Genomic DNA, 18,559 nt, shown 5'->3' on the forward strand with positions numbered 1-18,559 from the left:
CTGCCTTCCTGCCCATGTAAGGCAAACTGAACACATTATGTGTTTTGCTATTCTGATATTTACATCAGCAAGCTGAAATCCTCAGTTAATTTAAAATAATGATGCTATGAATCAGGTACATTTTTATCAATTATTGTATGCTATTTGCATCTCATTAGATACTTTTAAGTATCTGTTTTCTAGTTGCCAGAATGCTTTAAAGAAATGGTTATTTCTCTGGTTTAAGAAAAACTGTTATTTTGAAAGTTAGTAAAAAACTACAAATTAGACTCTAAATTGCAGTCAGATACAACTCAATAGAGAGAAACAAAATTTCAAAATCTGAAGAACTCTTGTCATATTCTTAGTATGATTATTTATTGATTTCTTGGTTAATACTTCTTTCTTGATGTACTAGTTTCAAATTTGTGTGCCTTCATTGGCATAGAGATCAGAATATCTGTGACATCTTGCATAAGAGGTCATGGTGAAGTTGAGTGCATTTTCCCCTGTCTGTTATTACAAACTTGCTAAAAGTTTTCAGCATTACTGGTGAATGCTGGTTTGTAAACTGGCAGTCAGTCTGGATTTTGAAATGCGGAACGATAGAAAAACAGTCCATGGAACATGGAAATTTTCTGGTTGTAGATGGAAGGCCTGTGATATGGTCCTCTCCACACAGGTGCATCACAAAGAGTATCTTCAGTACTTTTAGCAGCCTCCTTGTTTTCAAATTTGCTGGGAAAATAATGTAGTAAGAATATAAGTTGAGGAGAAAGTCGTGTTTCCAATGATTGCTCTTGAGGCTTGAATATGTCCTGCTTTGTTGAAGGAATAAAGCTTCTTCAGAGAAACTGGTTTGCATTACCTGGATCCAAAATACCATGATGCTGCTGGATATCTTAGAGGAAAATTGGTTTGTGTATTTTAACTAGAGTCTGATATTACTCTAGAAGGATCAAGAACAGCATCATTTTATTATTGTAGTACTTGCATGCCTGGTTCCTTGCCATGCTCTAAATGCTGCAGGTAGTCCTGTACAAATGGCTCCAAGTAGATGGAAATCTGGTAATAAACACCCTTATTGTTTTATCATAGACTGAAGATTCACACTCATAGTGGTATTTTTAAAAGGTAGAATGTAGAGTCCTGACATATGTAATAAGTATAATATAAATACAAAAATATTCCAGATTGTGTTACTCTTTTTTATTTTATGAAAAATACTTGGCCAATTTTAGTGGTGATGAAGCCAGAGAGGTGTCAGTCTCCTGCCTAAATCTGTTTTGAAGATTGCTATATAAAATGCAGCAATAATGGAAATCTTTGCGTATTTTTGTCTTTTACTTTAGTACCATCCTTGACATTTCAGATTCGTTTACTGAAATTTTTTTTTTCTTATGATATCTCTTTTCCAAAACACTTAACATCTCTGTCATTTTTCCCTTCAGTTATTCTGTTATACATGTATGTATGCTCATTCTGTTGACAGTAAGACTGCTTGTTACCTGTTGTATTGATTAGTTTGTGATTAGTATTAGGATATCCTTTAAGTGTTTCCATGTTTAAAAATGAGATCCTGATGCACAAGGCAGTGGTAATTAAAGGGAAAACAATCACTTATACTACTGCTTCTTTGAGTATGTAATGAAACTGAGTTTTTAAATGCTGACTTCAGCTCCAAAGTTTGAATGGCAAGAGCTGTTTTGCAGAGGTGTGTGGGTTATTTCCATTTTAAAAGAAACAGCTTTTTTTTGCCCCCCTCTGACCTTTGGTATGTTGTGTTTTGTTTTGTTGGCTTGTTTTTTGTTTTAGGAGATTTGGAATTTTGTGTTATGTAATCAGTTTTTTTGTAGAACATGGACTGTAATTGTCACAATGACAAAATGTAGATATTAAACAAATAGTTCAAATCAAGGTTTTGTACTTAAAGTTAATTGTAAAATTACAACTGACTGCACGTGTTAAGTTAACATGTTCATGCTCAAATATCACTGCATAAGACACAAAGATTTTGACAGAGGAGTCTTTGTGACCAATCTGCCCATGATATGTAATATTTTACTGGAAATGGAAGCTTAGCAAACTACTTCTTGACAATATGTGATATGCTAATCAGACACAGAGAGCTCAGAAAATTTACAGTAAGACTGTCTGTTGTCCAGTGGCAGGAAGTTTATTACTCACAGTGCTGCTATGCCTTACCTTCCTGTTCTCAATTTCTGTTTCTTTTCAATAATTTACTGCTAACAGCTCTTAGGAGACATACGGACTAAGGTATAGAAACTATTTTTCTTCTTTAATAGTATAAATATTTTGCTATTAATGTGTTTGATACAAAATGAATTAAAATGTCAAAATTTGTGTAGACCTCTAATTCTTAAATTCTGTAATGTATATAAAGCTATGAAGTGAAATAACTAACTTGCAACAGTATTTTGTCATGCTGTTACACAATTTCATGGGTTCTTGAAAGAAGACCTAAAGTTAAATGTTTCATCAAACGTATATCTTCTCTGCATCTGATTTGGGTTTATGTTTGGAATACTATGTAAGCCATACTTCAAAATATTTTCATTAACTTGGTTTGACCTGCTGAATGGTTGAAGCCATTTGTCACTGCAGGGAGTAGGGTTCACACCGGTTATTGAAATTGTCGGTCTTTCGACCCATTGTGGGTGTGTTGTGTTACCCTTGGAGAATCAGTGCTGATCTGGGGTGTCTCTGTACAATAGAAGAAGCCCGTGCGAAGAAGATATGAATCATACGGGATGTACTCAGATGATGATGCCAACAGTGATGCATCAAGTGCCTGTTCAGAAAGGTCCTACAGCTCCAGGAACGGGAGCATACCGACCTACATGAGGCAGACAGAAGACGTGGCTGAAGTCCTGAACCGCTGTGCCAGCACCAACTGGTCAGAGAGGAAAGAAGGCCTTCTAGGCCTGCAGAACTTACTAAAGAACCAGAGAACTCTAAGGTAGGACTGCATCTTAATAGAGAAGCATCTTGTTTCAGTGTTGGTGGGGGAGGCAGGGGGAGAGGGAAGGCAGGGTGTGTCTTTGAGAGTAAGATGGGGCAAGGGACAAGGAAGCTTTTCTCAGTTCTAGCTACTAGTGTATACTTAAATACTCGTGGATGTAGGGAATTCAAAATGGAGAAGTCTTACCATAAAGAAGGTTCATAAGATGCTTCCATCTACTATCAATAGAAGGCCTTTTTTATTATTACTATAATTTTGGGGGTATTTATTCAGAAGAAATTGTTTACTACTTGTTTCTAAGAACACCTTTTTCAGTATCTGCCGTTACAAAAGTATGGTGTAATATATGAGACAGTTTAAAAGAGACATTTATAGGTTTGAAGTCTCATTTTAGATGAAAGCTATTACATTTTTATCCATGTCTCAAACAAAACTTAATTTACTAGATTATTTGATTCAGTATTTACTCTTGATTTCACTGATTTGCTGTGCATTAGTGTTCTAGCAGAACTAGCAGGGCAGTTGACTAATGTATTGTTGTCATTTTGACAGTCGTGTTGAGTTGAAAAGATTGTGTGAGATCTTCACAAGAATGTTTGCTGATCCTCACAGTAAGGTATGTGTAGGTTTTTCTTATTTTCAGTAAATTTCTGAAAACATAAATTTTAAAAAAGGCAGTTATGGTAAATTATGTCAGTGATATTTGCATACATAAAATGTCACAAGCAGAAGTAGTTAATGGTATCAGATTTCAATTAATTGAATTTGGAGTTTTGAACAAGATAATTCTCCCCCCTTTTTCTGCAGGATCATGGAAATAAAGTGAAGGTTAATGTCATATAAAATGCATTGAAGTAGTTCAGCAGTTTGTGCTCAAAATCTTTGTTTTTAAGTTGTTGTTTACAGAGACCACTTCAACAAAAGTATAGATTTTTCTCTCAGTGAGAAGAAAAGGCTCTGCAGAAATTTAAGTTACAAATAAAGTTGTCTGACTAAATCATACATAATCAGATAAACTATGCCAAATGTGTGCTTATTTATTTTCTAGGACGTTGTGTATGATCATAGCTTATGGTGTCTTCCATGAATTTTGTAGATAGGGCTGGCAGTTGAGACTGGTGAATAATTTTTACATAATTTTTTAAATACTTTATAAAGAGACTATACTTTGGTATAAAAGAAACTGTGGTGTTTTGTTCAGTTTTACTTAGGTAATGACTCAGTATGGATGATATAAGGAAAATAATGGTTCTGTTTCCTAAGACAATTAAAATCTTTTTAAGTGAGTTATGTTGCATGATAGTATTTTTACGGTTTTTGTGGAAGGTGGGTTACAAGTACAGCTTGATTAAAGTTTCTCATAGCAGAAGGAATGCAGGTAAGGAAGGAGCCTAATAAATGTAATGAAGTAAAAAGAAATACCTAACTCTATTTAATTATAGGCTTGTTCAGAAGAAGTGGTATCTTTTATGTTGAGTATAATGTGTCCCACTTTGTGTCGGTGTTTCAGAATTGATAAAATTATAAAGATTCATTAATAATAGGGTATTATTTCAGAAGTATTGACTTTTCCCAGAAGACTCCTGAAAAACTAGTTTGATTATGCAATACATTTTACGTATTTTTAAGTCTTCCTTATTTGCTGCAATGGAAAATTAGAATGATGAGAGGTCTTGACAGGTTAACTTTAGTGTTCACCTGTCCTTTTTATTTTTCCTGTTGGAGAAAGTGACATCTGCTGTCTCTGACACCATGTATTTTGGAAACAACTTGCACTGCTGACAGCACTGTGGTATTAAAGTTATTCACATACTGCAGAAATCCAGAAAAATACTAAACCAAGCAGTTAAAAAAAAAAAAAAAACAGTACGTAAAAAGTCAAAGCAGAGGAAAGAATATCAAATATTGAAATATTGCTGGAATATTTACTTTTTAAATAAAGTAATTACCAAATTGTTAATAGCAGCTTGGTTTAATTGTGCTTGTTCTGTGGTAATTAGTATTGCAGCAATGCATATGTCAGAGCTAGAAAGCATTTTGCCTTTTAAATAACCCCTTAAAAATGTTATATTGACTTGTTCTAGCTGATTGTTCTGTTTACTGGCCACTGTCGTATGAAATAATGTAGCTTCAAGAAAATTTGGCCTGTTTGTAACCTGTGGTACAGCTGTTTCAGTCGCTGAAACCTTGTCTGCTTTTTGGTGTTGCAAAAGTATTAATAGTGTATCGGGAGAACCATTTGAGTAATAACCCTTTAAGAGTTCATGAGCTGTGATTTTTTTTTTTTTTTAATCACACACATACGCCTACATAAATCTCATCTTAGACTTAAGTGTCTGTAGGAATTATTCTGTTGTCACTTCTGTGGAATTTTTTTAGGTTTACTTTAAAATGATATCTGGATGGAGGGAATTATGTAGAATAAGAGAATAATAATATTTGGAGGAGAAAATGGGAGAATGATTTAAAGGACATGCCAAGTGCTTATTTTAAAATTACATTGGGTATCCCAATAAAAGTACTTAAATTTGTCATAAAAGTTTTGAAGTACCTTTTTTGTTTTATTTTGATTTATATTCCATACAGGAACTTCGTATTGATGGCCACTAATTTGTGTGTTTTTATCTTTTTCCCTTTTTTGTTGTTTTGTTCTGTTCTGTTCTGTTTTTGTTTCGTTTTGCATGCTGTCCCCTGTGTTGGAACTCTCTTTAGAGAGTAAGTTGGTTCAATATTTGTTGGAAGCCTAACCTTACTTGCATGAATGTGCAATTAACCCCTTTTCTCTATTTTTCTTCCCCAAAGAGTTCATGCAGTGTCAAGCCTTTTGCAATCATAAAATGCTATAAACAATTAGTAAAATGTGTGGTAAAGTTTCGAGATGTGCTTTATCTACTAATTAACTGACTTTGTTTGGTTATGCATTCCTGCTTTATATTGTGGTGGTTGGCACATCTGAAATAATTCACTTCAGAGGTAGATCACTTATAATTATTTCCATGTCTGTTTATTTTTTTCCACTGTCAAATTATTATGAACTTCAACTTTAGATGGTTGATTTCAGAATTTTAGTTTGTATCATAAAAACAGAAACTGCCATTTTTGCAGTATCCACATACATTCTTCAATATATAGGTGCTTGAGTTCCATTTTCCATTCCAAATTCATCCTTTACCTTAAATGCTCTTTCAGCCTTCTTAAATTCTTCATGCTGAGACAAAATGATATGTTTAGTATTTTTTGTAAATGCAACAATATTACGTGACTTATTTTTCTCTAGACATTCTCTGTGGTAAATCTAAAATGAAACAAAGCTTGAAAACAAAGCTGAGTCCTCAATTATATGTATTTTTAGCAGCTAAAACATCAGCACAGGATCTTCAGAGTACTTTTGCCACAGTGAATCATAATTCACTTTATAATGATTTCAGTTTAAGCCACTTTACATGTTTGAAGTATCATAAGAAGTTCATATTACTCCATCAAGTCAGAGCTTGTAACCAGTTTGTTTGGCCTGCCATGTTTTAATGGAAAAGCCGTGTGTGTCAGTGTCTGCAAACTCAAACAGGTGCAGGTTTAAATTCTGCTGTGCTGTGTAGTTCAATTTGAAGGATTTTGTGAGACAGCTCCGCTCCCCCTCCCCCATACACACAGTGTAGTCTTTGTAGCACCAGAATTTGTTTGTTTGTTTGCCTAAGTATATTTTCGCTTACTTTAGGGCTGTGAAAGCCAAAGACTTCATATTCCAATACTGAAAATACATACTGGTGTGGTTTTGCCTCTGTCTTATAACTGTGGCTACTGCTTGGGAATCCACAAAATTATGTTATAGTTTCAGTTTAGCCTGAGACAGAAGATGTTTCCAGTCCTGCACGTAAAAGTCTTGTCCCACTACTGGCAGGGTAATTTTGAAACCTCAGACTTGAATATACATCTACACAGACAGCACAAAAGTTGGCAATATTTTTTCCCAATTTTTAATGTCATTTGTCCCAAAAGGGAAATTAATTAAAGTAGCTATTCCTGATGGGCTTTATATTGAGTAGGGATTTGTATTGTTTTGTTTCTGACACAGATATTCAGTATTTAGGATATTCATTAAAAAATTTCCCCAAGTCTCCAGTAGATCCTGAAAGAGTCATAAAATACCTGGTTGAAAGGGAACCTTGAGGATGATCTGGTCCAAACTTTCCCGATAAAATGAACTTCAATTTATTTTTTATTTCTAGTTTAAATTTGAAGGCACTTCTTTAAGAGATACTTGTATGGATTTTTTCCACTTTATGGTGTGAATTTGCTTTCCCTGGCTTGATGATCAACATGAAAAGCGATGGAATTTTGTTAGCGAAGAAGGCATGCAGCAGCCTATGCCAGCTCCTCCTTACTTGCATCAATGCTGTGGAACAAAGTCTTCTTCCATGGCCTAGTGTGTGCAGCTGTTTGAGGTGTGATCACAGTTTGGGGTTTTCCACTCTCACAGAAGCAGCAGAACTTGGCCTAATGACAAGGCAAGGTCAGCTGCAGGAGGATATGGGGTTCCAGCCCTTGCTCTGCACCAGCCACTTCTACCCTTGCACCCATGTCATAAATACTCAGGAGGCAATGTCTGCCCAATCCTCTTTGCACCACAGCAATACTTCTGTACCCAGCTCTGTGCTAGAGTATGTATTGTGAAGGATCCTTTTTCAGCTCAAACACCCATTTTTCTTGTCAGAGAAACAGGAGACTCATGGGCCACACAAGTGTAGAGTCTGCATATCCTGATTTCATTCTTAGGTCTGGAAAAAAATTTAAAACAAGTCAGATATATTAAAAGAGCTCTTTAAACAAAGTTACCTATTTGTTACACCCTCCTTGACTCCTTCCCTCCAAAAAACGTTGTCCTTCCTGGTGTGAGTCCAATAAAAAAATACATGGTTTTGGTTCCTTTGGTTTTGTTGCTTTGTTGGTTTTTCTCCTACCTAATGCAGTCTTTTCAACATTATTTGTTGAAAAGAAGAAAATGGATATTATGTTTTCAAAAAAATGAAAGTATTCCTGTGTTTTAAACACCTGCCAATCTGAAATCTCTTGTGGCTTTTTTTCCCTACTGTGGTGAATAATTTTGTGTTGGGATACCTGCAATAGTAGAAGAAGCTTATTCTGTTCTACAAGAGTTTTCTGTAAAGGAATTGGCCAGCTGTCATGATTTTGCACTATTTAATCATGCAGATATTTAAAATTAATATTTTGTTAAAGAATTCTAGCAGCTTTTTTGGTTTTAAGAGAAAGTGTTTTTGTAGTCTTTGAGAAATATGACAACTCAACTTAATGATAGAACTTGAGAGGGTAAAAAATTAAGTTTTACTGGAAAAATTGAGGTTGCGCCAGCCATCACAGTAAGCATTCCTTTTCTTGACGAAACTGCATGGAGTACCTAATTGTCAAACTTCTACAGAAGTCAGCTAACATTTCCAATGTACTCTTATATCACAATCCAATGAAAAGGCAAGGCAGATTTCGTTCTTTTCCTTTCTTTCTTTCTTTTATTCCCGCTTGGCTGCAAAACACTGCCTTTCTCTGCCTCTGATTCCCTTACTGCTTTCTTCGTTTGTAAGTTTGGCATATGTCAGTGTCATTTCCTCTTTTGCCCCATCCTACCCTCTTTCCATCTTCTTCTGCCTTTTAGGTGTTCAGTATGTTTTTGGAGACACTGGTCGACTTCATCCAGGTCCATAAAGAAGATCTGCAGGACTGGCTGTTTGTACTGCTGACACAGCTGTTGAAAAAAATGGGTGCTGATTTGCTTGGGTCTGTACAAGCAAAAGTTCAGAAGGCACTTGATGTCACAAGGTAATGTGACATCATTAAGCATGCAGATGCTCAGTTTTCAACATGACACTAGTAATGAGCACTTTAAAAAGTAGTAATAGTTTTAGCTATTAGCTGTTTTCAGGGGTTTTGCTGCTGGGTTTTTTTTGTTGATTTTTTTGGGGGGTTTTTGGTTTTTTTTGTGCTGTTTGATTTCTGGAAAAATGCATAGCCCATAGCAGATCTTGAAACTTGAGTAAACCTTGTTGCTTCAGCATTTTGGTTTCATGAAATGACTTTTAATTGAAAGGGTTTGAGTCTAATATGGTACTACTTAGCTGATTCCAAAATGTGCATTTGAGCTGTGTATGTTTGATTGTCTCACTTTGTGTTCAGTGATACAGAAATTGTGTTTGCACTTCTTTATTTTTCTGTGAAAGTTTCACTGGAATATACATCTCTGCATCAGTATTAACTTTTAAGGAGTTATGGTAATAATGGATTTACTTTCTGTCTTCCCTTCCTTCTCCCCAGATTTCACTAATAGCCTGATTTAGAATCAGAATTCTAGCGTATATTATATCATTCCACATTACTTGCATTATTTCTTCTAGCTATAATTGCTTCATAGCAGGAATTCCTTAACTGTTGTCCGAACATGCTAGGTAAATGTTTCTGAAAGGTCAGGTACCAGCAACTGGTACCAGTTTCAGCTTTACTAAGAAGGGTAAGGGCTTATTTGGTGCTTCTCAACACCAAAAGAAACTGCGTAAAAGAAAATTTAATGTAACATAACATTATTTTGTTTGTTTACAGGGAATCTTTTCCAAATGACCTCCAGTTCAGTATTTTAATGAGATTTACTGTTGACCAGACCCAAACACCTAGTCTGAAGGTAAGACTTTTTAGTCTTGCTTTGCAAGCAGAAATCATCATTAATAGAAATTTGCTTAATTTATGAATTTGGATTGTTATTTTTGTTTTGTGTAAAAACAAAGAAAAATAAAAGGTTTTCAATTAGTGGATTTTGTTTTTATAAACTTTCAGACAGTCAAGCCAGCACTGCAGGACCAGCTTCGCTCTTTTTGGAGCTCAAAGGTTTTTGTCTGAATTACTGTCTTTATTCTTAACCCTATGTGAAACTCTTACAGTGTTACCAATAATTTTTATTTGAATGCATTGTATGCTGCTACTAACCTTTGCGAGAAACTTTAAGCATGCAGATGCTCAGTTTTAAACATGACACTAGTATGAAAATGTTTGCTGCAAGAGAGATCTAATAAAAACACAGTACAGTAAAAATGAGCAACAAAAATGTGGCTGCCTAACATCAAGCTGGTTATGCAAACTCACTCTATCAAGTCTTTCCTAATTTTATGTTTGTGATTTCCCATGCTTTTTTCCCTAGTTCATATATATATATATATTTTTTCCTGTGTTCAGCCTGATAGGCCTTGAGTTATTTTAAATTATTCTAATATTAACGTGAACTTGAGTTACTATATTAAAAATCAGATACTTCTGTGGTACACTCTACTTCTCTGAAAGCAGTGTGTAGCTTTATAATTACACACTTTTTTACCTATGAATCTGTAGTCCATAGATGTGCCAGCATATCTGAAAAGTAAAAATGTGGTACATTTGCAGTTCCAAAGAGTGTTGATTTTAGAACAATGCATTAAATCAGAAGAAGATTTATAAGTGATGAGAATGGGGAAATAACAAGCATATGATAACTGGCATCTTCTGCTCTATTCTGCACGAAATATTTTTACTCAGTTTGATACTGCACAAGAATATGACTTTTCTGGTGTTATGTTGAACCTAAAGTCACATGAATATGCCTTTTTTGTCTACAATACAGTAAAACTTATATTTTTAAGCTTTTGAGGACAGTTGATACGTTGACCACTGTTGCTTCGTAGAGCTGTGTTAAAAAGGGACTGCTGTCATTTATTGAAGACAGCAAATGAGGTAGTAAAAATCAGTTTGTTGTTTAAATGAATCCTTGGAACAAATTGAGATTGGTTTTATTTTGCTTGGTTTTCCTCCCCAGGAAGGTGAATTTGATGGTTGAGATACTCTTTTTTCCATACAGTAGTGTGTAGCTGTTAAAGGTATATTAAGCACATCTCAAACCTGAGAGTAGATTTGGAACAAAACATGGACTCCTACTAGGCTGATTTGGGTCTGAGTTCAAGATTGTTCCCTAAATGTTCCAGAAGGAATTCAGAAATATGAAAGACTTGATTGATGGGAAGACATTCTGAAAATAATTTTAAGAGAGAATTCTGAAATCAAGATGCTGGTGAAAGTTATCTCCATAGAAGAACACCTATAGTTCTGTACTATACTGTGGTATAGTTTGAAGCAAAATCAAGAGTATTTAGAATGAATTTTTGGGACAGTGAATTATGTAAATGTTTAAGAGAAGGTAAGCTTTTTTTTTCCCAGAAGAAAGTGGAATCTGCCCCCTGCTTCCTTTTTATGTGGTAACTACAACTTCAAGATTCAGATAGTAAAGTTATCTATTGCCCACAGATCAGAAGTATCTGTTTAATATCTACATTATTGAGTATATTGCCTATCTTCAGTGCACCCAGAGAGAATAATTGATATAATCAATTGAATAATTGCTGTGGTCAAAAACCACTGAATAATTGATAATCCTAGAGGACTACTCCAATTCTTGAAGTCTTGAGCTTTTGTTCTTTTGATAAATTATTATCTCATTGCTTTTCTTCTAGGAATATTGAGAAACAGCATTCGCTGTGACAGGAAAAAGTCAGAGAAGGGATTTTCAGCATCCCTAAAGATGGTCAGATAGGAGCAGAGGGGATGGTAGATTAGGATTTTGAGCCATGTAATGATTCCTTTCAACAAATTTCTTTTTCATCTGGTTTTCACATGTTAATAATAAATAATCGTCATCCTTTGGAGTAAACTGTCATTGTCGTTCTTACACTTAAAAAGACAGCTAAGTCAGGCAGTAAAACTCAAGCTTTTAGAGGGGTCACAGAGGTGGATTTGGATAGCTGGGCAGTAAGAAGGCCAGCAATAGAGAAGATATTCTACTGACCTAATCCATGAGGGATGCAGTTTAGTGTACTGTGCTCTATCTGTCATGCTTCTGCAGTCATTTTACGCTTAGGTGTGGTGAATTACTGAGACACAGTTTAGAGGTGCCAGCTGTGTGTGTCTGTGTTGCTCAAAGATTTGGATGGGCATAGGAGTCAAATGTCCTAGGTGGGATATAATGTATTTAGCTTATATTTGCAGGTACGAAGCATACAGTTTCCAAAGAATGGATATTGTCCTGAAATACACTTCCAATCATCACTTCCATTTTTCTTGGGTTTCATATCATCTCAGGCTCAATGAGGAGTTGATTTAAGTATTGTGACCAAAGTTCAAGTTTCTGAATCCTTCTTTACTTTGAAATGCTGATTTGTTGACAAAGATTTTTGCCCCAGTTGATCAGAAGATTTTTTTTTTTTTAAGTCAGCATTAAAATTTCTGGATTAAAAAAAACCCTGTGTAACACAGATTCACAACAATTTATCTTTAGTGTGTATTTTAGTCATTTGGTTGTATAATGGCACAGGCAATCACTCCTAAGTATTCAGTAAGTTGGAGACAGACATCTGGGATGTGATAGTCTGAAAGTGACAGTATTGAACAACTTCATAGAGAGTGGTTTCAGCTTAAAAACAAATATTCATTGTAAGAATTATGGAGATGCTTTCATTGCTGCCCAGAAATTTTTCTTCCAGAAAAATTAAATGGATTGTTGAAGATGTTAGCCTTTTTATTTCTGAATTTCAGCTCCGTACGTAGTTACTGGAAGTGTTGGCAAAGATACTTCTAAACTAGATTTGCTGCTCTTTTGGAGTTTCACTTCAGCGTGGGGTTTTTAATCTGTAATAATACTGGCTCATGTTATTTGACCACAGAAAGGTGTAGCCCTTCCAGAATTTCTTATCTCAAAAGCAATTAGTAAAAACTGCTTTTTTTCAAAATAGCTGACAAGTTTAGCTTAGGGAATCTGTCTCACTGTGAAAAGCTCTGTTAGTGAGAGCTCCCTCCATTAATTTTCTGTTCAGTGCTGTTCTGTCTGAGAGCCTCCATCTTTGCAGAAGTCTGTGCAAGCTCCTCAGGAAGCAGTTCTTCAAACACTAAATAATCCTGCTTTCTCAGATGCAATACTTCAGAGTCTTTTCATTGGGAGAAATACCTCTGGGACTTCTGAGTGTTACGGTCCTTAACAGCAAACTTTTGAAGTCTTACATGATATTTATTTAAATCCTCAACAGTTAAATGCAGTTGTATCACAATGGTTTCCCTATGTAATTTAGAAATGTCAGTTGTTGCTTTGAATTTGGAAAGCCATGTGGTCTAAGGTTTTTTGCTGCAGAGATGTTCATGGCTTGTTTTTTTCCTTGGAAAATAACTAGCAAATAGTGTGCATTTGTAGATATTGATCTGCATAAGATGAAAACATTCAGCTGCTTCTTGGTATAACCTCAGAGAAGTTGAGTTTTAACAGCTGTTTTGGAAATGAAGCATTCATTATTAATCCTCATTTGTGTGTGCCAGTGTATCTTGAGTTTTTAATCACTTGCAAGTTTCATGACCAAGAGAAATTTCTAAATAGCTTTGCTCAGAACAGTTGTACTACAAGCCATGAACAACCAGAAATACACCCAGAACTCTTTTTCTCTCTGGTTATGATGGACATAGGTCTCTCCCTCCTGGTAGGTATTTTTGGTTCACTATAATTATTAGTGGAAATTAAAGCAGCTAAGCCTGACAGATGGTCTAAATAAATGTCCGTAACTTTTGTTGACAGATTGGGTGTCAAATTTCTGAGGTAGTAGGAACTGAGTGATTAAACATTTTAGACATACACAGGTATAATAGACCTTGGCCCAAAGATATAATATACCTTTGTGCAGTGGTGCAGTATTGGAGAAAGCAGAGAGGGGTTGCAGCCTGGGATGTACAAAACAGGGATTCTGCATAAGGAATAAAACAAGTTTGTGGAGTAAGAGAATGATCAGAAAAATGAGGGAGCTCAGGAGGTCTTTTGTCCTCCTGGTAAATCCATGTCTCTATCATCTGAATATATTCAAACAAAGTGAGCATGTGACCCATCTTAAGTCTCTCCTAGAAATGCTATTCCACACATTTTTTAGTATTTGGTGGGAAGATTTCTGTGGCTTATTATTTCCAGAGACTGTGACTACTCAACCTGATGTTTTGTGAAAAACAAAGTGTTAACTGCCTGGTAGGAGCTAGTAAGAGGTGATCATTGATTCATCAGATGATGTTCATTTTTCATTTTAGCACTTGAAAAACTTTCTTAATAATTCTGAATAAATCTTTTCTTCATTTCTTTTTTTTTCAAATATAAGCTTCTGCATATGCAATGATTTGTCTTTTAGTTGCTATCAGTGAAATGTAAGCTTTCTATGAGTATTTGAATGTCTGTGGAATAACTTTCTTCTTCAAATGTTAAATCCATTTGTAGATTGTTTTATTGCAAAAAAAATTATATTAATGCTGAAAACATGTAGTTTAATTGGAAAAAAAATCTTTATTTTAGGGAATGACCACTCTGTGAGCTCAGTTGTTCTTGCAGCCCACCATTTTTATTGTCCAGCTGACTCTGTTTCTCTTTGCAGGTCAAAGTTGCAATCCTAAAATACATAGAAACCCTTGCACAACAGATGGATCCAGGAGATTTTGTAAATTCCAGTGAAACTAGATTAGCAGTGTCTCGAATCATCACCTGGACCACAGAACCCAAAAGCTCAGATGTTAGGAAGGTATGTTTGTTAATGTGTCCTTAATTGCAAAGCATTCCAGGTAATTAAGAATATTTAAAGTAAAAAAATAAAATTAACATATTGAAACTCTCCATTAGCGTTGTGTTTTTATATATGTTCCTATGTTGGGATTCTGTTTCATAATTTATCATTCTTCGTTGCAAGTTCTATCTAGTACTAGAATCTCCTTAGTGGCCATTTTTTGTACAGTTTTAATATTACTTCAGAGACCACCCCCTGTGATACTAAAAAGCACATTTGTAACAGGAGTGAGTGGTAAATTTGGTAGCAAACTCAGCCTAATTTCTGTTGGATTTTCTAGAGTCCTTTCGTTTTAACAACAAATAGATAGCTGTTGAACCTTGGAAAAAGAAAGTGCTTTGATAAGGTGATAAGCTTTTTGTCGTAGGCTTATTCTTGTAATGCTGCACTTGCAGTGCAAACCTCTCTTTTCCACATAATGTTGTGAAGTGAAAATGAACATTTGCGAGCTGCATAGATACAGCAGGGATACTAAATAACCACAAGAAATGTACTAGTACTGTCTTTGGAAAGGGTTTCTAAACAGCGCTTCAATTTGTAGAAAGCAAGAAATCATACCATTTTATTTGTGGTTTGATGGAATAGTTTCGTTGTTCTGATAGTTACAGGTCATGCTGTGTAGCTGCCATTTCTAGCATGTCAACACTACAAAAATGTTGTACCTTTTATGGTTCCTCAGTGCAAGTGTCTTATGACACAGAGAGCTAACTCTTCTCTCTCTTTTTCTGTTTATTTCTGCAGTTTGAAGAGCTGAAACAATTAATTTGTTGAGATTTGTTTTGCTACTTTCAATTAAATTTGAGTTTTGGCAGCTTCATCTTTTCTGGAAAGAGCAATTTCCTTTGTTTAGGAGGGATGTAGGAAAGAATAGTAGGAGCTGTAATACAAATTGTAATGTCAAGAAAACAAAAATAAAAATAACTTACGAGACTTTTTGGTGTTAGAATGTTTGTAAAACAAAATTAAAAAACACCAGAGAGTTTTTGTATTGGAGGCAATGTTTTAGTCGTTCACTTCTTGTATAACTTCATGAGTTTGAGAAAACAGTAATAGATTACATCCAATGGACTTGCCTTACCTGGGTATTGTGTTCTAGTAACATATAAAAGGTCATAAAATAGGAGGAGAATTGAAGCAGCACTATCTTCTAAATCTGTGAAGTTTTAGCACTGAGACACGTGGCCAGCTGTCTTATCTGATGGTTTGTAACTCTAATAAGCATTTTTATGTGAATAAGTAACTGAATCATGCAAAAAATTACCAATGAGTTTAGTCATCTGGAACACCTTAATCATGTAAGTTTTCAGATTTTATTTTTTCTTTCCAAAACACAGCTCTTTGAGGCAACTAACTGCAAAAATCCTTCAACTCTTGAAAATAAAATTTTGCCAATAAGAAGTCAAAAGAGTTATTGTGGTAGTATAAAATGTTTAATTCTCTTAACGATCATCTCAATCTGCTATCACAGGCTGTTTAATCTTAGGTAGTTTAATAAGCTTTATAGAACTTAGTGTAATTTCTTTAAATTAAAAGCTTTTTCTAAGTAATTTCTGTGTAATTAATGGGTTTGGTTTTTTCCTTAGCAAAAAAAGTTCTAGTGCTAAGTATTATGAAAAATCCTAGTTTATTGGTCTCACATTGGGCACGCTTAGTATAGTTCAGTGACATGGAACTTCTTTCTGGAAGGTAAAATTTTGTTTCAAAACTTAGATTTCTTCTAAGATTAGAATGCCTCTGGAAAGAGTTTTAATCTATTCTTAGAAATTTCTAAGAAGAAAGCAAAACCAAAGAAATATTTATAATCCTTATTTCACTCTTTTAAAGATGATTTCTGTGCAAGTGAATTTAAATCTCAGCAGAGACTTAATGCTGGGGAGAACAAAAACCTCTAAATACTCTAAAATGCAGGGGTTTTTTAGCAAGGAAGAAAGAGAGAAAATAGATAATTGCATTGAAAACCTTCTGCAAGTGATTATCAATTTTGATACTATAGGCAGAGCTTCGTTTTGGGCAGACTTGATGGTATCAGTTTCTCTCCTGATACAGTCCTAGACTGGCTGTTGTGTTCTGTTCATAGCAGTTTAAATAGACACAGTATTAGGGAGTGGAGACTGGCTAAGTAGACAGAAAAAAGAAAGTGCTGATTCCCAAACCTCTGCTCAGCTGCTGAATTTGTCTTGGTTTTGTTTTGTATCAATTTTGATGACAAGACTGACCATTAAAAATGGCAAGGACAAGAGAAACATCAGATTGCAGAGGACATTCTGGGTGATCATTTGAAGGGAAGGCTATCAAAGGGAAAAGGAAATAAATGTTAAAGATAAACAACTAGTCATGAGTATGCAAAGATAATCTGTGGCAATCTGACTAGGATTTTAACTTAACACTGAGATGTGTGCAGGTAGGTGTGCTCATACCTTGGCTCTCCACTTTTAATTAAAAAATGCTACAGTTCATTGCTCTGGAAACAAAAGGAGGGAAATAAATGTCTGAAAGAATTTTCTGAACTACTTGCTTGGAGTGTATTGGTGGTTAAGCAAGCTGCTTATCACTCTGTCTAGCATGAGGCACTGGTTCTCTCCAGGGCATGGCAGACCTTGATGGTGAGCTGTATAAACTGCACATAGCTGGTTAATCTTAAAACCACAGTCTTCTGCTACAAAGAAGTCATTGTGGAGAACTTCCTCCAGCTCTCCTTTGCATTTGTTAGTTACTCTGTTGACAGGTTTTTTTATGCTATCCAGTGAATCTTCATCAAATTGTACAAACATTACTTAATTCTTTCAATCAACAGTTCCTGTACTAGAGGGAATCCAACTCTTTTGTAATATACTGTGTTGCTTTGTCAGTAGAGAGTGATGATTTTTTTTATTCAGGTTAAAAAAAAACAAACCAGCATATGTAAAACATGCTGTAGGATGAATGTGATGGTAAAGATGAACTGATCAAATTGAGACTATGGGAAGTGACATCCAGTACAAACTACTCCATAGTTTTCACCTTCAGAATATATAGTCATCTAAATTTCATTGCCCATTACGTTTGCCTGCCTTTTAGAAAGGTTAAAGGAAGCAGAGGCAAGGTTAACTAACTCACTTGGCTGTAGGGTAAGTTATGAGGAGCATCAAGTGCTATGATCACTACTGTCTCATTCCACGTAGGGGTATCTTGTTTGGTTGGGTTTGTTTTAATGTCTACAGTGCTAACTGATCCTTTTTAGGCAAGTGTGTTACCATCTGTAATTACCACTTGCAGAACTCAGTAGAAAGGATCACATCCTTGCTACTACCTGGAGTGTTTCATTTCTGTCTCTAAATTTTCAACTTCCCAAACTCTGAAAGCCATTTTGCAAATTACTTTTTTTTTTTCTCTCAGTAAGGATGTGGGGCTAAGGGGGTTGAAAAGCACATTTCTGAAAGACTGCTTGTTAATTGTAACAAGTTGTGTGCCTGAATTTATCAAAATCAGAACTTCCAGCTTGCCAGCAAATATGAATTGCCTTTGTTCATATCTGTTAACATCTTTATTCAAGCTTGATCAAGACTTAAGTCACATTCTGTGATTACCACTCATTACAGCATCTTCTGCTGATAAAATTTGGTACTGTAAATAATGTCTTCAGTTTGTGTTTTCTTCTTGTAGGCTGCACAGTCAGTGCTGATTTCCCTTTTTGAACTCAACACTCCAGAGTTTACAATGCTGTTGGGTGCTTTACCAAAAACATTTCAGGATGGAGCCACAAAGCTTCTCCATAATCATCTCCGGAATACAGGCAACAGTGGTCAGGTATCCACTTCTGTTACTCCTCTTTCTGAAGTGACTGTGTAAAAGCCTACTTAGTAGCTCTCTATGGAATGTCTTTTCCTCTGCAGTTACAGTTTCTAAGTCTGTGTTGCTTCCAAGTGACCTACTAGGTTTGGATGTGTTTCTTAAAAGTAGT

General features: G+C 35.2%; 1 protein-coding gene across 50 annotated transcripts in view; it reads left to right on the top strand.

The window, feature by feature from the left end:
• The window catches only part of CLASP2 (cytoplasmic linker associated protein 2), a 143,961-nt gene that overhangs the window by 110,729 nt on the left and 14,673 nt on the right, over window positions 1-18,559 (top strand). For 16 of the 50 annotated variants that reach the window (XM_064419082.1, XM_064419170.1, XM_064419282.1 and 13 more), the window contains 8 exons: window positions 2,233-2,256; window positions 2,715-2,959; window positions 3,515-3,578; window positions 8,628-8,791; window positions 9,566-9,644; window positions 9,797-9,847; window positions 14,434-14,577; window positions 18,262-18,405. In XM_064419082.1, the coding sequence (XP_064275152.1) occupies window positions 2,233-2,256; window positions 2,715-2,959; window positions 3,515-3,578; window positions 8,628-8,791; window positions 9,566-9,644; window positions 9,797-9,847; window positions 14,434-14,577; window positions 18,262-18,405 (915 nt within the window). The remainder of the gene's footprint in view (window positions 1-2,232; window positions 2,257-2,714; window positions 2,960-3,514; window positions 3,579-8,627; window positions 8,792-9,565; window positions 9,645-9,796; window positions 9,848-14,433; window positions 14,578-18,261; window positions 18,406-18,559) is intronic. The other 34 variants (XM_064419152.1, XM_064419225.1, XM_064419193.1 and 31 more) reach the window with 6 other exon arrangements.

This window comes from Passer domesticus, chromosome 1, assembly GCF_036417665.1.
Source record: "Passer domesticus isolate bPasDom1 chromosome 1, bPasDom1.hap1, whole genome shotgun sequence".
Lineage (NCBI taxonomy): Eukaryota > Metazoa > Chordata > Aves > Passeriformes > Passeridae > Passer > Passer domesticus.